Here is a 22861-nt window from a genome sequence, read left to right on the forward strand (position 1 = left end):
CCTATATTTTCATGTTATGACACCACCAGCCTTGAGAATACTCCAGAGATTTTGGAGAAAATCCTGAGATTTTAAGAAATCTCCTAAAAGGCTAGACTCAGGCTATGTCTACACCAGTGGTTCTCAGACTTTTGTACTGGTAACCCCTTTCACATACCAAGCCTCTGAGTGTGACCCCCCCTTATAATTGAAAAACACTTTTAAATATATTTAACACTATTATAAATGCTGGAGGCAAAGCGGGGTTTGGGGTGGAGGCTGACAGCTTGCAACCCCCCATGTAATAGCCTCGCGACCCCCTGAGAGGTCCCAACCCCCAGTTTGAGAACCCCTAGGTCTACACTATAGGGACTACAGCAGCGTAGCTATGGAGCTGTAGCTATGCCAGCATAACCCCATGGTGTAGACAGGCTACAGCGACAGAAGGAGTTTTTCCATTGCTGTGGGAACACGACCTCCTTGAGTAATGGTAGCTAGCTCAACAGAAGCATTCTGCCATCAGTCTAGCTGCTTCTACCCCAGGGGTTAGGTCGGCATAACTATGGTACTCAGGTTGTGGATTTTTATGCCCCTGAGCGCAGTAGCTAAATTGACCTAAATTTTAAGTATACACTAGGCACATCAAAAGCCTAGGATTAGGCAGGTACGGCTAAGTGCATCCTGCCCAGGGGTTAAATGGAAGGAATGATAACATTCTATTCAAGCTTTACCTACAGCTGCATATTAGATGGATGTTTCTGCTATAATGATCAGTAATGAACTAGTTAACATTGTCCGTAAATTGTTGTCAATATGTTTTAGAGCTATCATGCCACTGAGATGAAAGGGAGTAATTCACACCTTTATATTATTGGACCAAGTACAGAAACCTCTGCATAATGGGTTTTGCACAAGGGATCTAAAAATGTTGAGGAAAAGGGAGTCTTATACCCCAAACACAGTGCATTGGTGCAAAGTGGCTAAGGGATGACTCCTCTGCCACTTCATGGCCCATATGCTCTAGTAACAGCTAAGATTCTTGCGTACTTCCTACACGGAGGTTTAGAGTCTAAACTTTAGACCTGTGTACGCGTGTTGAGAGAGCTTTACTGGCTCTACTGTCTTGCCCCCACCATGCCATCATTTATGGCAGTATGTGTCTTTGGCCTGGTCTATATACAGATTTTGCACTGGTATAACTATTTTTGTTAGAGGTGTGATTTTCTACTGATATAGTTATACCAGTACAACCCACAAGGCTGATGCACCAGTATAGCTAATTCCTTTTCCTGTACAGGAATAATGCCATTTCTACACTATAAACTTTGGTATACACAACTTATGTGAGTCTGAGGTAAGACGAAATATGATCCTCCCCCAACCCCACTGCCTCCTATTAAACAAAGGTTTCTCCCCCAAACCTGCAAAAATTGGGATCTTTATATTTGTGAGAGCCAAAATGCCAAACACTTGGAAGGGACAAACTGCAGAGGGTTGTTTGTTAGCAGAAATCTCTCACAAGCAACACAGCAGCAGTATAACAAATACAGAACTGAAACCTACTGATATCACTGAGCTTTATACTTTTATATGTGCTGCTGATTGCTTCCAGCTGTCCTCCTTGCCATTTTAGCATTTTTCCAGTTTGTCTTTTGTCTTTTTGTTTTAAAGAATAAAAGACTTCATCAGGATTCACTGTTTTTCTCTCTCTAGCCTCCTTCTGAGTTTTCAACAATAGTGCTGGTTCTTGTACATGACTATATGTCCCAGGGTCTGCTCTGCCTTTTAGTTCATTCCCAGGTATAAGTCAAGGTCTAGGTTTTGCTCCATTAAGCTTTAATGGTTTCAACCCTACCAAATTGGATATGGACTGTCTCTTCGTGTTTTGACACAGCAGTGACAGCTTAAATTGACAGTTCCCAAGTATATCAGTTAGGGCAGTAGTCCCCAAACTGTGGGGCGCACCCCCATAGGGGGTGCACAGGAATGTTCAGAGGTGTGTGGCAGGACCCAGGCCAGTCCCCACAGGGGTTGGGGAGGGAGTGTCACCCAGCCCCACTCTGCTGCCCCTACCTCTGCTCCAGCCCCACCCCCAGGTCCCAGTCGTGACTCCACTCTTGTATCTGGTTCTGTCCCCAACTGTGGCTCTGCCCCAGCCATGGCCCCGACCGTGGCCCTGCTCCCGGCCCCACCTTCCAACCACGGCTTTGGGGGGGGGAGGGGTAGACAGCGGTAAAGGGGGATGTGAGGTAAAAAATTTGGCAACCACTGAGTTAGGGCCTGGGCTAGGAGGCAGGGCTTTCACAGTGGATGGTCTCTGATCAGTCCAAGAGAGCCTGGGTTTACTAAACTTTTACTCAGGGTGTCTCTATGCTGAAAAACGCTGCACCACTGTAGTGCTTCAGTGTAGATACTACCTATGCAGATGGAAGAGGTTCTCCTGTTGGTATAGGTAATCCACCTCCCCAAGAGGCAGTAGCTAGGTTGACAGAAGAATTCTTCCATCGACCTAGTGCTGTCTATGACAGGGGTTAGGACAGTATAGCTACGTCTCTCAGAGGAGTGGATTTTTCACACCCCAAGAGACGTGGCTATTCCAAAGCAAATTCTTAACATAGACGAGGCCTCAGGCTTTTTTTGGGTGGAATGTGCGTGGTTGTTTGGTGGAGAAGGTCTAACTGTTTGGCTTTTTAAAGATTATTTATGCACTTAGGCCCCAATCCAGGAAAACACTTAAGCGTGTGCATTACTTTTAGAACATGAAGAGTCCCAGAGATCAGTTTGACTACTCATGTGTATAATTACATACGTGCCTAAGACCTTTGCTGGATAGGGGTCTTAAAGTCTAGGAAATCTTTTCTTTATTTCTTTCTACTTCCAGATTAGTTTTCCTATGTCTAAAACTTTGCTGCCTTATATTTCTTACTCAGAAATGGATCATCTGAGATCTTGGAGTACGGTGTCCTGAGGGGGCATGGAGGAGGAGTGAAGGGGGCTGGTGGAGGCATAGAGAGGAACAGGGTGAGATGGAGTGGTATTTCATTGTTAAAACTTTAAACATTAACAATTTCTAGATATAAATAATTTAGCATTTCAGGTTTGCTATGTGGATAAAAGCCTTTCTCCATCAACATGTTCATTCCTTTCTGTTGTCCACTACCCCTCATGTATCACCCTACTCAACCCTCCTATAGACTTGCTGAAAGCTGTAGGACAGGAACCCTGATTGATCAATGTCAGATCTTTCAGAACAGGGCTCCCTCCATTGACCTTATGCACCAACTCAATTTAAGTTTCTGGCAATTGTTAAAAAATGGGATTTTTAAAAAGGTGTTAAAAATATTAAGTTTGCAAGTGTGTAGTAATGGAGCCTGGTTACCTTTCAAAAGAAGTTACATTTTCTTTACAGTTCTACAACTAAACATTAAAAAGTCTGAAAATAAACAGTGACATAAAAACATAACATAAGAATGGCCATACTGGGTCAGACCGAAGGTCCATCTAGCCCAGTATCCTGTCTTCCGACAGAAGCCAATGCCAGGTGCCCCAGAGGGAATTAACAGAACAGGTAATCATCAAGTGATCCATTCCCTGTCGCCCATTCCCAGCTTCTGACAAACAGAGGCTAGGGATACCATCCCTGCCCACCCTGGCTAATAGCCATTGATGGACCTATCCTCCATTAATTTATCTAATTCTTTTTTGAACCCTGTTATAGTCTTGGCGTTCACAAGATCCTCTGGCAAGGAGTTCCACAGGTTGACTGTGCATTGTGTGAAAAAATACTTCCTTTTGTTTGTTTTAAACCTGCTGCCTATTAATTTAATTTGGTGGCCCCTAGTTCTTGTGTTATGAGGAGGAGTAAATAACACTTCCTTATTTACTTTCTCCACACCAGTCATGATTTTATAGACCTCTATCATATCGCCCCTTAGTTGTCTCTTTTCCAAGCTGAAAAGTCCCAGTCTTCTTAATCTCTCCTCATACGGCAGACGTTCCATACTCTCCCCTTTAATCAGCACTTCAGTCACTTGGTGGTGGTGTCTGTAGATAGAAGTGGAAGAGAGAGAGAGCATGGCAAACATCTCTCCCTTTTATCATGTCCTTTCTTCCCTTTTGGCTTTCCCCCTCCCCTCCCTTCAGAGTCAGGTGAGTATTACCTCACTGTAGTCCCAAACTGACCAAGGGAAGGGGGGTGACTAACTGGAGAGTCCAACAGATCCTTTGTTGATGTCTAGGCCAGCGTCCTTTGTTCCTGTGAGGCTGGGCTGGGTTTGTCCCATACATGTCCTGATGAGGTGCGAACTGCCCCTCTGCTCTTGGAGAGTTTTGCCTGGGCCTCTGCTCCTGGAGAGTTTTTGCCTGGACTTGTTTTAAGCCATGAGGACACATTTTCAGACTCATAACTATATACATGAAATTACAACCTAAAACATTACTATAACAACAATGCTCAGTGCATCATGAGCCTTCCGAAGACACCCGACATGACAAACATTGCATTGGATACCACACAATCATATTAGAAGGATGAACATGGGGGTGCAAGGTTCTCCCCCAAGGTACAGAGCATCACACATATCCCTAATCATTTTTGTTGCCCTTTTCTGAACCTTTTCCAAGTCCAATATATCTTTTTTGAGATGGGGCAACCACATCGGCAAGCAGTATTCAAGATGTGGGCATACCATGGATTTATATATATGACAAGATATAGCTAGCTTCCCACCGCCACTCACTCCCACCCCACTTGCTTTGCACCACCCAACCAACCCTAATTTTGCCTGATAAAATCTGCAAAGATCAAAATAGTAAATTACTATATGACTATAAAATTTCAATTCCTATTCAAGGGATCCATTTCCAATGTATCCTTAATCCTCTTTAGGAAAGCAATCTAGGGTCAAATCAGTTCAAACTCTAAATGAAGCCAGTGGGAGTTGTATTGCTGAATTCAGTAAAAATTCAGCTTGATGGAAAATGGAAAATAAGCGGGTGATGAAGGTTCCATCTGTTCAGGTATCTAGCATACCAAACACAGTTAACCAGTTTGCCATCCAAGAATTCACTACTCCAACTCAAGGGGGGAAGTGGTGGCTTCATTTATTTTCATCTTGCATTGTTTTTCCATTCTAAAATACAACACCTTGGACTGCACAGGGAATTTTAAAAAACAGCACTATGACTGACAACCAGCAGCTCTCTCATTCTCAGCTGCTGGCTACCAGCTGCTTCTCTAGTTTGGTTTCTGTGAAAAATGGAAGTCAAACAGATAAAAATGCAGGTAGGGGAAATGTTTAAATACAACTGCAAGTGCCAGTTTCAAGAACCAGTTACAGGAGATCAGGCTACTCAAGCCTGTAATAGTATAAATGTGAAGAGAATAGTTCCAATTTTTAAATGATTGGCCTCAGCATCCATTCTTACAGGAGGGCAGCTGAGGGGAGGAAAACAGCATGAGGATTTCCCCAAATCATTCCAAGAGGAGATAGGGGTGAATGAACAGCACTTCCACACCTATAACACTATGGATCTTGAAGAATCTGCAGAAGGCAAGAGCTATCCACATACAGGCTGGCTACCTCCACAATGGCTCAGGCCTGCCCCTCCTCTGATTCACAGCCATACCATCAGCCCCTTCTCTGGCCCCAGCTATCTGAAGGCCCCCTTAAAGGAAGATTCCGCTGTGTCAAGAGGTTCAACAGAAGAGGTAACAGAGCTTAGCAGAAGAGCCTGGAGCTGTTTTACCTCTCCCTAGTAAATGGTGATGAACTGGTAAGGAGATAATGAGGACCCTCCCAATGTCTAGCCTAAACCTGTCCACTTCCCATTTCTCCTCTATGCAAATCTTAACTCATGGAGAGCCTTTTGCAGAGTCCCAGAAAAAGGGTGGTGGTGCTGCGGAGGCAGCAGGGGAGAACCACACATAGAAGTATATTTACAAGTATATTTTTGAGGCAAAATGTGGCCCATCATATCCTTTGAAAGGATCTGTTTTTAAAGGGACCAAGTATCTTTACATATAATAATCCCTTTAAAAATTAATTTTATATATGTAACATTTTCAGTAATACACATTGTTTATTCTGTGATCATGAAGGGCCAATACAGGATAACAATCACACAGATTTTTAGTAGTAGTAGTAAACATTTCTATTATAAGAGTGCCCAAAGTCTTAGGACCCCATTGTGCTAGGTGCTGTACAAACACTGGGGAAAAAAAGAGATTCACATATAAATATAGCAACACACAGCAGGAAAAAATCCTCCCCCCATTTCCTCAGAAAAAATAACTTCACAAATATTTATCTCACGAAAGCTCATGCTCAAATAAATTGGTTAGTCTCTAAGGTGCCACAAGTACTCCTTTTCTTTTTGCGAATACAGACTAACACGGCTGTTACTCCGAAACCTGTCATATTTATTTAACAATAGTTAAAACTCTATTTTAATTAAAGCAATAAAAAAACCTTTTGAGATATGCATTTATAACAGGACTTCCCCTGTCTTTAGCCCTTAACCTTGTGTTTCAGCACATATGTGAGGTATACAGCTAGCCAGTGTAACCGCAAACCTTGTCATCCTTGATACTTACTTGGATACCAGTCCTGTGCCACTGAGATCAGTATGAATTTCCAATGGAGTGCTTAACTACTGGAATGCACAGAAATGGAATGATCAGTTAAAATGTGCCTGAGTGGGTTTTTTTAATTTAATATATTAAAACTTAATTTATTAAATTTAAGACAACTTAAAACAATTCTCCATCTGGTAGCCACATACACGTTAATATCACCTTCTAATATGGCAAGTGGAATCCTAATTTTTTAAATTTATCTTTACAAACGGAGATCTACAAGACATATGTAACTTAGGCACAAACTCGGCAAAGACGCTTCAGCACTAATGACAGCCCCGGACATGATTATTAATAATAATGATGGATTATTAAGCTGCTGAGAGAAGGGGTGCTAGCAATGCCAGAGGCAGACACAAAATAAGAAGAGACCATCCTTCAGCTCACCCCAGTACCTCACAGAAACCAGTTGAATGTTATGGGCTACACCTTCATCGTTTACACACACCAGTTGCTTGCAGGAGAGCAGGATTTGGGCCCGGAGTATTTAACATGGCTCTTCCGGTCTCACTGATCACTAGATGGTAGAAAGCGTGAGGTCGAAAGCCGTGACAATGTGCTCCCATGGGGCGATGCCACTCCCTCGGGGGATCCAGGGCTGATGCGGCTAGGATTTTAGCAGTGCACTGATTATATACCCGCGCTGCCTATTTAACCAAACAGCACGCGAGGGCTAAATTAACCGACATAAATAATTCAGATATCCCCTACAGAATGAAAGGCTAGAGCCCCTGCATTGTTCTGGAAATGTGCAACTGAATGCAGATAGTCACAGAACACCTTAGTCAATTTCAAATCCCGCCTCCCCGCTTTTACTTGTTCTGCTTGAAAGCCAGGCTGTGAGAAAAGCCAGCCTTGCAGTCTGTGTGACATTGTTGCTTGCATGGTAAGGACCCCTCTGACACTTCAACGGAGGTGCTGCTGTGCCTCCAGGTGCCATGTCCCAGAACCTTGTGTTTCAGGAGGGAAGGTAGCTGCAGGCTCCGTGATCCAAGAGAGAAATCGCTGGGCAGCCGCTCTTGCGGCTGCTGCAGCATCTGGATCGGAGTGCAGCAAAGATTTGCTGATGCCTCTCACGTAGTATTTCGCAGGAAGTTTCCATACTTCTTCAGGTGAATCGGTAGAAGGGGGGCGGGGGTTGGAGGGAAGTGGGGCTGAATCATCCTAAAGGGTCTTTCTTACTTTCTTTCTTTAATCCAGTTCGAGAATTTCCAACCGCATCTTGACCCAAGTGTTTGGAGAGGAGTCCCCAGGCGATGCGTCCATCTGTCTGAAGAAACGGCCACGGATGACCCCTGGAGCCTCTGGTGGGGGTTGTAGGGATGTGTCGCGTGGGGAGCCTCACTGGGTTTGTGGCCACAAGGGAGGATCCCAGCAGACATAGGCTCAATCCTGAGCTTTCAACAGCTTGAGAACCTACACAGTGAGCAACTGCAACTTCTGCAGTTCATCAGCATGGGGAGAGGGGACAAGGAAGAATGGGGTTTGTATTGCTAGGTTTTCATTCGATAAGGATGCTTCTCTATCTAGTTACAAAACAAGAAGGGCGGGGGTGGGGGGGCTGTGCACATCTTGGCTGGACAATTGCCCTGGTTTTGTCTGTTTAAATTTTGCAGGATATCTTGAGCTTGCTATGCTGTTTTGTTACGATTTCCTAGCTTTGCTGTAGATCTGCTTTTAATAATGCATTTAATGACTGTATTATGGCCAGGTAAGGGATATTCTCAGAGAAAGCTTCTCTTAGGGTAAGACAAAACAGGTAGTTTGTAGCAGAAATTAAATGTTTTTTTCAATACTGCTTCTTGAAATTGGCTGTAAATGATTATAGACTGAATTCTATGTTTTTGTAAATACAGAAGTGTCCTGGTGCAAAAGGATGCCAAAGAGAAGTGAAAGCTATAGATATAACTGTATATCAACAGTTGCCTTGCAGATACTTCGTATCTTATGGTACAAATATAGTACATGCTCATGGCCAGTGTACTGCATTGTTTTATGTTCACAAGTCGAAGAAGGATGATGACACTGAATCTTTTGTTTTTCTATTCTATGTCTCACTTATCCAGACATCCCTAGCTCATAAGAATAAAAAGTGCATTACGGAGCACAGGATCTACCACCAAATGGATACTCTAGGTATTGTGCATTTACAAGGAGTAAAATCCTGTCTTTTTATATTGTATATAAAGGGGGTGGCAATCCCTTGCTGGCTCAGATTTGCAGGGGAATGCACGGTGGAATTGAATTTACTGCTGCTCCAAAAAGGTGCAGTATGTCCTGTGATTACATACTGCAGGCCACACCTGGCCCTACTACACTCTCAGAATGGCTAATTACACCCTTCTGATACCAAACAGTGCTGGGCAGCATGGCACTGGGCTCCCTGCATAACATTCTCTTGAATGCCAGGTTTGGGATCATGACCTGCTGGATGTATAGGGTGGGAAGAAGAGGCTGACTTTCCTGCAATGATTTAGGGATGCAGTATGTGTATTAACTGAAGTGAGGCTGGCTCTGCAGTCACAGAGATGTTCTTGTGACATTTCCAGACCAGTGTTGTCATCTCAGATGGTCCAGATGGTTTGGATAAACTTCCAAATTCATGGAAACTGGAGAGAACTTTTTGAGGTGTACCCATCACTAATCCTCTCCCTTCATTACCTCCTTCAAATTCCTGCTACAGCAGTTGTACCACCCTGAAGGGCCACTCCTCCAGAGACACCTTTTTAAAGATATTTAGATATATAAAGATGCATACAGGCACCTAAGTGCTTTTGAAAATCCCACTATGTGCCTGTCAGCATCTTTAGGCACCTAAATACCTTTAAAAATTCTTAGAAGCATTAATCTGGAGTCCAGGCCATTTGAAGCATCATCAGAATGACGGGGTCACTGCACCACTGCTTCAGCCATGCAACCTCCAGTACTTCCTGAATGATAACTATCTGAGTACCATGGAATGACTTTTTATTACTATTATGTGATTACAGGAGCCACCTGAAACTCATTAAGCACAATTAGTTTTTTAACCTGGCTTTTAATATGTAATGTGAATTCTCAGTCAACCCAGGCTTGATCATGCAAGGATCTGAGTCCTCTCAACTCCTGGTGACTTCAGTGGGACTTAAGTATACTCAGCACCTCACAAGATTGGGCCTTTACACAATGATCTTTACAACAAAACCTGTTTGTTTTTGAGGGTAAGTCTAATATCCAACATGTGAGGAAGACTCTTGAGGAAGTCTTATAATCAGCAACCTTTGGAGGCTGTGGTCAGACTTCTCAGACTCTTTCCCAAGAACATGTGGAATTACTGTTGACACTTTCTTTTTCCAAAGTTTGGAAATGTGAGGGTGGGTAACTAGGGTTGCACAAAAAGTTCATATCGAAACCCTCAAACCACCCATAATCAGGGTTGGATTCTAACGGAACTTTAAACATCAGCCCAGGTCCACAAACATTGGTGGATATGGGTCGATGCTGTTACAATAATCTTAGGCACTCCAACTTATCTACCTATTTATCTAGGCTTCTATACTGTGCTCACTAACATCTTTTGACCTCCTTAGCACCATTCATCCAGCAATGTCCAGTTGCTCCCGACCCTCTGCTTACCATTGTCATCCATGGGGGTGAAGCATTTGTTCCACTCCTGCTTCCTGGTGGCCCCCTTTCTGGTCTTGAAGGGGCATCAGATGGCCTTTTCCACCACAACAGGCTATTCAGGGATCCTTGCTTCTCCCAATCCAGAGGGATTTTGAGGCGCAGTTGAGTGAAACTACATGGAAGCAAACTGTAGAACCTGGACCAATAGGGATTGGTTTGGTGAAAACTCCTGACAAATGAACCCTACAAGTTCTAGTTCCTATAATGCATGCCCCTGATCTCTGACCTAGTGGTTACCTACATACTTTGTTGGATTAGGACCCTCTAACATTCATGGTCTTTTTTCCTCATGATTTTACTCTAGCGCAGATGACATTATGTATGCATAACTGCTGGCTGCGGCCTTCAGCCGCCAATCTGCAAACAGATTTATAATGTAAACATATCCCATTCCCCCAAACAAGTAAAATGTTACTTTTATATGGTACACATGTAGTACCAAATTCTCCACTCCAATCTGTGAGCATGCAAGGCCTGAAATGCAGTGGAAATACTACATCTCTGCTGCTCAGGGTGGGGAGAAGGAGAGTTCAGGACTCAACAGAGACACACAATATGGATTGACAGGCCCAAGGCCCCTGCACAAGAAATATACACTATTACTCCATATAGCCAATGGCACCCACAGAGCTGTTCCACCCCACTACTGCAGGTTGGGGCCAAGAATTCTGTTCCTCAGCCCTGTATGCATTTCCTTGTACTCCCTGTTAATTTACTCAGGCTTTGCATGCTGAAGATTTGACTCATAATTGCCAGTATGATGAACTGAAAAATAAATAAATAAAATAATATCAGTGTGGGCTAATAGCAAACGTTTAGTAGAGCAAGCATGCAAGGACCAATAGCAATGCTTGTTTCCTAGTCTGTGTGAGAAATCAGCCCAAATATTGGTCTAATCCTATTAATTAAGCCATAGGGTCCAGTGCATAATACTCCTGTTGGTGATTTAATACAGGGTTTTATGTGTCTCTTCTTCATTCCTGAATTATGTGATCATCCTAGCTCATTAAAATAAATGGTGTTACTTGCAGGTTTGGTTTGGCTTGTAAACTGTATCTTATCTTGGAACCTGCTTCTGCACTCGTTTCTCAGGCAAAACTCCCATTGACTCCAATGGGAGAGGATTTTTGCCAAAGTAAGACTGCAAGATTGGGAGTTTATGTTCCTCTGGGAGTTGGGGGCAGAGCCCCTCTGATTTCTATGGACTTCACACAGGCACAAGTGTCCCCCTCCTGCAGAACCAATTGCAGAGCCAGGGCTATAGTTTGTCTCAGAGACTTCTGTATCTTTTATGGGTGTACTTTTTTTTCTGGCACTGTGTCTTCTTGCTTTAGTGTACAAATCATTTCCCAGTATAAGCCTTTCATTTTTTTAATTTCTCAGAGTCCTTGGACTCCTGCAAGGAGAACTTTATTCTTGGCTGGATCCTGTTACATATAACGGATTTGGGCAACAATCTGAGAATTCTGTGATTTTACTCTCCAATCTCTGCAGTTGTTAAACTTTCTGGAAAAACTGGAAACGTGCCTTACATGAAAACGTGTGAATCAGGTGGTTTCATCCATTACATTTGTTTTCTTCATATAGATATCAATTATTGTTATTCAATTGCTGTTGACGTTAATTTTGGTTACTACGGGCCATATAGTGGCACCTGGTCTCTCACCGAGTAGCTCCATACGCCGTAAATTGTACCATTTGGTTCAATGGCACAACTCACAGAACAAGACATTACTCAACAGGAGTAAAGATCTCATGGCTCTGATGGACAAGCCTCTAAGTATGAGGAATTAATTTTGCTAATGAACAATGCAGAGGTTTGGACTGGGAGTCAGGGAGAGGAAAGAGATGGTGGTGGTGAGGTGCTTAAACCAACATTTTCCAAACCTTAAAACAGGTGCAGGTTGTAGGGCCAAATCCAATGGGTATAAATCAGTGTAGCTCTAGTGAAGTCAATAGCTCTACACTGACTCACATCAGCTAAAGTCCTGGCCCCCAGTTTTTAACCGTATCCTTCCTTCTATTTTATCCTTACTCCTTATTATGGACTAAATTAAATGGAAGCTGCAAAAGAAAAAAATAGGTTTGCTTTCTGTCCTTTTCTTTTCTCCTTCCCTGTTTTTTAATTTTGGTTCTTTATGATCTATATAAAGAAATATGGAGGTTATTAGGAGGGAAAGAGAAGATCCAAACAAGGATCTTTTACTGGTTACTGTTTGTTTTTTCTGCGATGACTTGGAAATTTATAATGGGAGCTTCCTTAGAGAAAGGGTGTTGAACAAAAGGAATGTTTTCCCAAAGTGTTTTAGTTAAATAGGTGTTAACAGCCAACAAAAACAAACAATCAGCCTAAAAATTATTCCCCCCCCCCCTCCCCGGTGGTACTTGCTATGTTATAATCCTACCAGTTCTCTAGTTGTCCATAGAGTCGTCAGGGAAGGCAGGATATCAGTTTCTAACAGGAAACCAAGCAGACAAAAATTATGAAGAGAAGAAAAACCTCTTTTGCCTTCTTTATCATTATAAAGAAGCCAATAAAAAGGGGCGGGGGAGTCCAATTTCTTTCCCCTTTGCAGATCACCTATAATGCTATGACACCTTGAGGTCTGCTGAGTTGTGGCAGTGGTGATGAGGCAGGTGTGACACCTGAGTGGAAGTGGCTGGAACATAATGCCCATGTAAGGCTTAGGCAGGTGTATTGCTCCCAAGAGCACAGGAGAAAGCATGTTCAGAAATGTCACTTGTACGCTTCTAAATATGGTGGAATGTGTGCTCAGTCAGCACCAGTCTCAAGGCATTAGCTGGTGTGTATGGGTGGGGCCCTGGCCATGTTCCCTAGCCCACTTGGCCACACCATCTTTGCAGCTTTTACTGCCACTACATGGGCTAGCGAGCCCTGCCTCACTCCCCCCCACCAACACTAAGGGAGCACAAATCCCAGCATGGGCTACCTCCAGTGTGAGTGCACTAGAAAGGAGGAAGGGTTCCCTGCACGCCCTTCCCAGGCTAGTGCACTCATGCAAGGGCAAACCATAATTTGGCCCTGTGTATTTTCGGCCTTTCTACATTTCTTGCACTCTCCCGCCCAAACTGCCAGTGAAGTTAGTGGATGTTTTTAAAGTGCCACGAATGCGGTATTGGGCCCTTTGTGTACTGCTTATTAATGATGCTTTGAATGAGGAAGCTGTTTTAAGGCTCCTAAATCAGTGTCTTGGGGAACAGCAACATTTTAAAAGGGAAAATAATGGTGATGAGAACAGCATAATGAGGGAAAGAAAAAGATTCTCGCTTCTCCCATTAACCTTTCCGCATCCACTAACAGGTGTAGGGATTTCTAATTTCAGTTTGGTGGGGACATATACACTGTGCACCCTTGGGAGGTGGCACATGGCTCAGCCTGCCAATCTGAATGTAGCTTTCGACAGTCTGTGGCCCCAGCCAGACTCTAATAATGTTTATGCTCTACTGAGTGACAATCGCATAGGACAGGAATTCAGAAAAGCAAGTAAGCAACTGCACAAGCACTTTATCTTTCATTTAACACTACTTACACATACACATGATTAGTGAGAAGTTACACATTCAGCTGGTCATTTTTACAAGCATTTTTAGGCACGCATTTGTCTGAAAATGGAGCCCAAACAATAAGATGCCCAACAATATTATATAAAAATGACATTTTCATTCTGTACGTTTGGTTTATTGCCGTTAGAGTTCTAGGCTAAAATACATGGGCCCAATCCATCAGTCTGACTCAGGTAAAATGCCCATTGAAGACAATGGGTGTTTTACCAGATTAAGGACTCAGATACTGATAGTGCAAACTCTCCAGCATAAATTTCCCATTTAGCTCTGCACATGGAGGCCTTGCAAGCTCTGACCAGGATTTTGCCCAGTCTGATAAAATGCCATCTAGTGCTGCCTTGCAAAATTTCACATGCCCCTGGCCAGTAGTTTTCTATTTTGGGTGGGAGGGACAAGCAAGTAAATTATCAGTTTTTCATTGTCATTGTCAGGATTAGCAACTCCAACTAGCTTTCGTTCAGGGACTACCAATTTCTAATGACAGTGTTGCCAGGCTGATTTGGGGGTACAAAAATGTACTTTCACTATTAATGTCCATGCAGTTTTTGTTTTCAAATTTTTTTTATGCTCTAAGGTCTATGTTACATTTGTCTATAACCAAACTGACTCCACTTTTGTGTACAGGCAAAGAAGGAATACGAGTGAAAATCCTGAAGACTCACCAGTATGTGACACCCAATGATGAGCAGTAGCTACTGCAGCAACGCTTCAGCCAGCATGAGTGTCAACGAAGTGTCCACCTTCTCACTGACTTTAGAGCAAAAAACTGGTTTTGCCTTCGTAGGGATTCTGTGTGTTTTCTTGGGACTACTTATTATTAGATGCTTCAAAATCTTACTGGACCCCTATAGTAGCATGCCTTCTTCCACTTGGGAAGATGAAGTCGAGGGTCTTGATAAAGGAACGTTTGAATATGCTCTTGCATGAAAACTCAAGAGTATCCTGCCTTACTTTTGATGTTGATTTCATTTTGAAAACCTAGTACTGATACATTTGTACTATATACCTATGTTTTGAAGATATGATGGTGGCATCCATTTTGTTAAATAAATATCTGTTGTAGACTTATAAAAGCATCTCATGCTGCTTTTATTTTGGGAATTCGCCTTTTGTGGAGCTGGGGTAAGAAACAGCTAATAGCAAAGAAAGACTTTAGGGAGACGATTCACTAAACATTCAGTGAGGAGGAGTGGCAGAGAAATCTCTTGAGAATCAGACCCGTCACCTGTCTCTTCATAGGCAGAATTCATGCCACAACATCACATCAGTGACAAAGAGGGATGGGTGGGAAATATTTTTGGATGGTAAACATAATAGTAACTCCCAACTCATCCAAACATGATTTCTTTAAGTCCAGAAACTGACCTTGGAGACCTCATATGCAAAAATTGAATCAGCCCAATGTACTGGACGAGTTTAGCTTGCAAGACTAAACAGCACAAGGGGAGATGCCTGCAGGTACTCATGTGTCTGCATGAGGAAACTCTTGTTTTCAGTTACTAAGAGAACAGAAAAACCACCGTAGGAGCTAATGGTTATTGCAGTCACTAATGAAAGTCCCACCCTCAAACACCTGGAGGTGCTGTCACATTGGTTAAATCCATGTGAGAGGAGCATGCTGCTGCTGTTGCTGCTGCTACTACTATATCTGGTGTTTCCACAGTCTTTTCAGAACAATGTGTAGGGCTCTTTCTTGCTCCCGGTCTGAGAAAACTGTTTACACTTGCCGAAACAAAACTTCCCTTCTCCTGCTCTAATCAAATTCTTAGATGACCAAGCAAGAGTTATTAGGGTGGGAGTGGGGGGTAAATGTCATTAAAGATGGTTTGGTTGCTATACATAAGATATATGGTACACTCAGCATTGCAAGACACATGCCCATCTCAAAAATCCAATCAGAGCCTCTAATTCCATCCCCACATCCTCATACAGCTGAAAATTGGTTAGTGGCTTGCATCAGAAAGCAAAGTAATTCTGAGAGATTCACAGAGATGAGGGGAGGGGAAGAAAAAAAAGCAAGTATTAGTTAAGGACCCAGTCCTCCAGTCTAATTGAGCTGTGCTTAGAGCAGGACCTAACTGGGTGTATAGCTATTTTCACAGCACCTTTGTGCTTCTCTGGGGACTGATTCAGAAGTTGGAACAGCCTTTGCTGCTCTAACTTGTGTTGGATGGTAATAGCTCCCAGTGGCCATAATACCAGCTGGGGATTGCCAGAGTACAGAGGCAATCTGCAAGTCCCTCTATACCAGTGGATCAAAAGAGGATAGAACCTAGACCTGGTTATGCCAGCTGTGCATCATCCAGTAATTCCCCCCATGCTAGAAAAGCCTCGACAGGCAGGGCAGGACAGCTTTTCAGTCTCTTGGCACTACCAGAGTGGTGCAACGGGGCAAATCAGGGGCCAGGATCTTATTTGGATTTTATTTGGATTGTCACTCTGAGGAATTCTGTGGCAGAGGGTTCTAGTAAGACAGAAGAAAGAGAGAAAAAACAGAAGCTGAGTAGTAATACCTCAAGGTCACCTCTTAGCGCAAATAGCTGCTGTGTGAGAGTGTCAGAACTTGACAGTAATTTGATTCCACTTTTGAGAAACTTGGAATCAGACTTTTGTTTAGGCATTGTCACTCTCACTAAACAGCTATGCGTGCTAAGAGATGCAGAGACAAGAAGATGAGTTGTAGTGATTGTTTTACAGTAATTCAGCAAAATCCATATTGTGCCACATGCCATATTTGCTAGACAAGTGGCAGTGAAGGGAACTTGGCTAAGCAAAATGCCATTCACAGGGGAAGACACTGGATTATATGGGAAAAGCCATGAACATCATGCCTGAGGCTCATAGCAAGAAAGAGAACAGTACTGGTGGTACTGACTCTTGTTGGTGGTCTTCTCCATCCAAAGCGTACAATGTAAAAAGCTGTGTCCTGGAACATGTAACATTTAAATGGCTTGGGTTCCAGTGTGAGAAACCTTTGAGGCCACATAGCTCCAATATACTCTATTTATTTTTGTTTTAATTCAAACATAAATCAAGTACCTACCGTGCAAAATTATCCAGTGCAGAGCCTTAGCACACTGTACACATGCTCATAACTATCCTTTTCATCTTGGTAACAAGAAATAATATACTATTTCATTTTTGCTCTGGTCCATGAACTGTACTTAGTTCTTTGACTTGACAATATTTTGTTATAGCCATATACCAAATTCCATTTTGATTACAAAGCAACATTAGTTGTTTCTCCATCAAAAGGAAAGACTCAAGCCTACAAGAAGGAGTGCACAAGGCTGGAACTTTTCAAAAGGCTTTCCTCAAAAATACAGGGCAAGGTTTTCAACAGAGAGAGACTCAAAAAAGTTCACACACAGCCTGATTCTCCTCTCATGTATTCTTATCCCCAATTTACTGATGGGGAAATCAAGGCACCGAGACAGGAAGGTTAAATGACCTCATCAAGGTCATAAGGAGAGTCAGTGGTCTCATCCATGCTGGGGATCTAAATTAATTCAGGATTATGCATAAACATGCTTCCAGCTAAACCAGTTTCTAACAGTGTTGCTAGGGGATGTTGACGGGGCTAACCGGCGTTCTAAAATGTGTTATAGCTGAACCAAGGAGCTGAGCAGGCCATGATTTTAAACATAGTGCCAGCAAAGTGTGACCCCAAGAAACTTGTGTTTAAAAAAACAAATTCCCAAACTCTGTCCAAAGCTAGGCTTAGAGCGCCAGAGTACCTGGCACCCAAACCTATACTCGGACCATTAGGCTATGCCTTCTTCAGCATGAAGATTTATATTAACTCCCTGGATAGTGCCACTGTCCAAGTCTCAGATGTGATGATAGGTACGTCACTCACACAGGCTGAAGTTTACCCCGTCTGGAGGCTCAAACTCAAGGACTACGCCCAGTAGGCATGAGTTTCAATCCCAAGAGGGGAGTTTACTGATAATTATGTAGCTGGCAGATCCTACAAACACATCATTGCAAAGTCAGAGTAGTCTGTGAACAAATAAACATGCTCATTTCAAATGCAACAACTACTTGGCCCAATTCTGCTACATGCACTGTTGAGATGGACAACTTGTGGCTAAGGCACTGGATGGGGATTCAGGAGATCCAGATTCAATTCCCAGCTGTGCCACATTACCAGTGAGACCCTGGGCAAGTCACTTACTCTCTGTGTGCTTCTATTCCCCATCTTTAAAACAGAGAGCATAATACTGCCTTTCTCTCACTCTGTGTCTGTATAGACCCCAGTCCTGCAAAGGCGTCACCGATATTTAACTTTATGTACACGAGCAGTCCCGTCAAACCAACAGTGTCACCTATGTGCTTAAAGCTGAACACATTTAAACTGTGAGTGGGCCCCCTAGGAACTACCATAATAGAAAAAATAAATAACCACAGTTACAATGAGTAGTACCTTATTCCATGAGTCTTTTCCATTGACTTTAATGGGACTATTTGCTTGACTCACTGTTCAAATTCCAAATACAATCTGCTAAAATCGGATTTCCAGTCGTGGAGTTTTAGAAATTTCAATGTAAATTCAGCCACCTTTTATTGTACATCCTTCCCCAACCCCGAAAGTATCAAAGAAAACAAGTCTAAAATGAAATGATCTTAAAGGAAATAAACAGGAGGGACATACTGACACGCAAGTGCACATAAGCAGATCCATAATTGTGGGACAGTAACTGATACAGCAGCCTAGAAGCCTGTAGCTATATTTTATAAATTCTAAAGAAAAACAAACCAACATATTTTTCTCCTATGACATGCAGGCACAGTTTTATTCCTTCCTTCTAAGAATTAACAGGTTCATTTATAGTTGATATTTAACAAGCTAGAATGTCCCTCTAAATCAGTCACTTAGGAGCATTTTAGAGCATGTGTCAAAGACAGGGGTTGGGTGAGTCACTTGATATTTTGCACAGAAGAAAGAATTAGCCAATGAGGTAAAACCCATGCTGCATAAGTGAGAAGGATGGTCTATATACAGAAGTAAATAAGAGGCTGATTGCCCTTCACTAGAGCACGGGACTGAGAGGTAAGTTAAACTATCCTGAACAGCGTAAGCTTGTTAATTTATGCATAGTGCAAGAATACTAATAATACTAAATTTAATGGCGAATAACAGCATCTAACAGACCTCTGGAAATCTACTGCAAAAAACAAATCATTATTTGCAAAGGCAGCAGAAAGGTAAGAGACTTTTATTTTCCTGGTGGCAGAAACACTTACCGTAAAAGTAAACTTGGAAGGTGAAATTATGGGCCCACTGAAGCCAATGGCAAAATTCCCATTGACTTCAAATGGCCAGGATTTCACCCAGAGTCTACAAGCACAGAATTAGGACCAAATCTGGTTTTTACTGAAGTCAGCAGCAACACTGCTATTGACTTTAGTAGGATCAGGATCTGGCCCTTATGTAAGAAAATATTTCATTTCCGTGCACTCTTTTTATATTAAAGATTTTTATGCTAATGGGAAAAGCATACAGTCTATGGTCAGAGATTACCAATCAATAACATAAAAAATGTAATATGGATCAGAGGTGACCAAGAAAAAATAGTACCAAACAAAGAAGCTGAAAGAAGGAGCTTCTTGTTTCTGGTGGAGTTCACAAAACATTAAACCGGAAAGAACAGCTTGCTTTGAAAAAACAATATCTTTGGAGGGTTATAAAGAAATTTTGTTGTGACGAGAGTTTACAGCAGAATATTCTATATACAGAGAGAGAGAGAGAGGGTAGATGGGAGTCACGGAATCGGGATCTGATTTGCATTCAAGTGCTATAGCTAAGTCTCAGAATGAGCTTTGTGTATTTGGTTAAGGGGCTCTTCAAGTTATAACTCCCCTGTGTGATTACTAGATATTTTATATAGGTAGGCATATGTAGATCTATCAATATATATGGTTAATTTGTCTTTCAATTCCCAGTTCATTCTTCTAATGGGTTTATTTATTTACCTGATGTTCAGTTGGTATAATCCTTTTATAATATTGCATGTTTTTTCTCCAAAATTTCCTGCTATCAGATATATTTTCAAAAGGGCCCAAGACCCAGCATGAGCTCAACAGAGACAGGATTAGACTTTTACTGGATTGTTCTACAGGATGGGATAGCCTAATTTTGGCAATTAATTGATCTTCAACTATTAGCGGTAGCTATGCCCAATGACCTGTGATGGGATGTTAGATGGGGTGGGAACTGAGTTACTACAGAGAATTCTTTCCTGGATGTCTGCCTGGTGAGTCTTGCCCACATGCTCAGGGTTTAGCTGATCGCCATATTTGGGGTCGGGAAGGAATTTTCCTCCAGGGAAGATTTGCAGAGGCCCTGGGGGTTTTTCGCCTTCCTCTGAAGCGTGGGGCACGGGTCACTTGCTGAAGGATTATCTGCACCTTGAAGTCTTTAAACCACGATTTGAGGACTTCAGTAGTTCAGACATAGGTTAGGGGTTTGTTACAGGAGTGGGTGGGTGAGATTCTGTGGCCTGCATTGTGCAGGAGGTCAGACTAGATGATCATAATGGTCCCTTCTGACCTTAAAGTCTATGATTCTATGATACACAGGGTTGTAAAATTACATTTCTTTAGTTTCTGAAAGTAGTTATCAATATATGCATTATTTCAAGCCTCATATTGGTCTGTCAGAGGATTTAGTAGATCACAAATAATTAGTAATACATGCCATTTCAGAGTCATCTAACTTGACAGCTTGTTCTCCTTGGACCCAATCCTGAAAATTTAACCATTTGCAGGATTGGGCTTTATATATATATACACATCCTTGTTTTCCTTTGGGGGGGGGCAGTTCTGAATCCTTCACACATTTAGTTCTAACATCTGCCACTATTTATTTAAAATGGTCTTAAATGGGTATTTGGGGACACAAGGAATGCAAGATCAGATCTGTAAAATTATTCTTTGAATCTTGTATTGTCTAAAACTATTGCTAATATATATTTCAGTAATAAATAACTGTCATTTTGCTTTAGTTATTTGGACACAATATGAACCATTGGGCTGTACATTATTCAGAGAAGTACTATGTTTAGTTCCTGAAAAGATAATATACTCAGGAAAGTTACTTTTATGTATAGTGTTAGCCTATTTAGGGCCTGATCAAAGCCCACTGAGATAAATAGCAAGACTCCCATTGATATCACATTGACTCAGACTTTGGATTAGGCCCTGTTTGTAAAAAGTTATAAGGCTGCTATCTCACTGGGTTTTTTAAGAAATCATGGAAGACTTACATTACTGTGTAAGTTAATTAAATATATAAAAGTTTTACTTGTGCTTTTGATGACAGAGTCATGCAGGACAACCTTAAGCAGAATACTTAGGAGTGAACACTTCAAGAAAGTCTCCATTGAACTTTGCTAGATTAAGAACCAAGATCTTTCAAATGCAACAGCATTACTGTCTTATTGCAGATAAAGCAACACTACCTCCAACTACAGAAGAATAGAAAGATTGGAGACCTAAGCACATAACATCCCTGAAGATGTCAATGAATAATTCTCCAAATGTATTCTTGGACCCAAGTCCAAATAGGTTTCAAGTTAATGTAATTAATGAAAGCCATGACAATAATGCAACACCCCAAGAGGATGCCGATCCTCCACATTATGAAGAAACATCATTTACTGAAGAAGCACATAGCAGACACAGGATCAGTCACAGGCCTGGAAATAGAGCATTATATGAAAATTTTATTCAAAATGGGGATACCGTTAAATCGGATGGAAATTTACATCCCTATGATACTCATAGTAACACATATTATCTGAAAACCTTTGGCCATAACACAGTGGATGCAGTTCCTAACATTGATTATTATCGAAACACTGGCAGCATCACTGGGGCCAAAATGAACAGACCAAGCTTGTTAGAAATTCATGAACAACTGGCAAAGGTAAGTTGCAAGGAATGATACATTTTCCATTATATTTGCAGGCTAATTTTGTTTATTAACATATCCAGCCCCTTATCTTGTGAACCCTGTGCAAGAGAAGAAGTATAACTAAATACTTCCCTTATTTAGACTTGTACCTGCAGGATGTTTTCTGTTCTGTATTCTGCTAGGAGCAAAGATCTTTCTTAAACAGGTTTGTATCTGGTTGAAAATAATGAATGTACTCAATCAGTAGGAACATATGCCTACTTCTTGTCTACAGCTATAAAGCCACAGGATTTATTTTATGTTTGACTTACAGTTAAATGTGTAGAAGTAGCAATTTAAGACATAATTTAACCTAAATCAAATATGAAAGTGTCTATTCTAGCCTAACACCTGATCATAACCAGAGTTCTATTGATTAGTTTGTTGTGTTCATGCAATAATCTGTTAATAACTGTTGTATTAAAGTTTTATAATGTAGAATAAATACCATTATCAGCTAGTCAGAAATACAAAGCTTTACCCATTTGTGCTATGAACAAAAGCTACCAAATTGTAAGACAAGGTGACAAGATGCAAATTAAGATGAGCTTCAAACACAAAAGAATGTGTGTTGGTTCTGAAAGTATTTGCTTTAAAGAGGTATATGTTAACAGACAATTCTCGGGGACAAATTCATCCTTAGGGTACTGGTTACCCCACTGACATCAATGGATTCACGCTAGTGATGACTTTGGCCCTCATTGTTTATTGTAACAATGATTTTTGGGAGGTTCTGAGAGGCACCACTTCAGTGATCGTCTATCAACCATTTATTCAGAAGTCATTTGGTGAAATCCCTTTTTACTGCCCAATGCAAAAGAGTTGTTTAGAATTCACTCATATACTATGGTGATGGGACCATGGAAGTATAGAGGCAAGACAGACTTACAGAAAACTAGTTAGAACCACAGAGTACAGCTGCTCTCGACAAATGAGATACCTAAACTGCTTTTAATGATTTTCTAGAGTTGGGGTTATTTCCCCACTCCTTTCTAAGGGGACTGTGGCCCTAGTTTTGATTAACTGATTAAATGGGA

At 41.8% G+C, this 22861-nt stretch overlaps 2 protein-coding genes across 16 annotated transcripts in view; both read left to right on the forward strand.

Moving 5' to 3' along the window:
- The first annotated feature begins 7242 nt into the window (after positions 1 to 7242).
- On the forward strand, positions 7243 to 14926 carry CTXN2 (cortexin 2). 6 transcript variants are annotated; one of them, XM_043523643.1, is made up of 5 exons: positions 7243 to 7502; positions 7817 to 8099; positions 8683 to 8752; positions 11666 to 11833; positions 14492 to 14926. In XM_043523643.1, exon 5 carries the CDS (start codon positions 14546 to 14548, stop codon positions 14792 to 14794), a length of 249 nt encoding a protein of 82 aa, XP_043379578.1. In that variant the 5' UTR covers positions 7243 to 7502; positions 7817 to 8099; positions 8683 to 8752; positions 11666 to 11833; positions 14492 to 14545; the 3' UTR covers positions 14795 to 14926. The 6 variants fall into 6 exon arrangements, with proteins under 6 accessions (XP_043379578.1, XP_043379579.1, XP_043379580.1 ...); XM_043523644.1 differs by lacking the exon at positions 7243 to 7502 and adding an exon at positions 7520 to 7728; XM_043523645.1 differs by lacking the exons at positions 7243 to 7502; positions 7817 to 8099 and having other exon boundaries at positions 8189 to 8752.
- A 3867-nt stretch (positions 14927 to 18793) lies between these two features.
- The window catches only part of SLC12A1 (solute carrier family 12 member 1), a 67663-nt gene continuing 63595 nt past the window's right edge, over positions 18794 to 22861 (forward strand). For 5 of the 10 annotated variants that reach the window (XM_043523648.1, XM_043523652.1, XM_037910697.2 and 2 more), the window contains exons 1-2: positions 18811 to 18920; positions 21192 to 21797. In XM_043523648.1, the coding sequence (XP_043379583.1) occupies positions 21387 to 21797 (411 nt within the window). In that variant the 5' untranslated portion in view covers positions 18811 to 18920; positions 21192 to 21386. Of the gene's footprint in view, positions 18921 to 18943; positions 19076 to 21191; positions 21798 to 22861 lie in introns of those variants that run through there. The other 5 variants (XM_043523650.1, XR_006284197.1, XM_043523654.1 and 2 more) reach the window with 5 other exon arrangements.

Source organism: Chelonia mydas, chromosome 10 (genome assembly GCF_015237465.2).
Source record: "Chelonia mydas isolate rCheMyd1 chromosome 10, rCheMyd1.pri.v2, whole genome shotgun sequence".
Taxonomy (NCBI): domain Eukaryota; kingdom Metazoa; phylum Chordata; order Testudines; family Cheloniidae; genus Chelonia; species Chelonia mydas.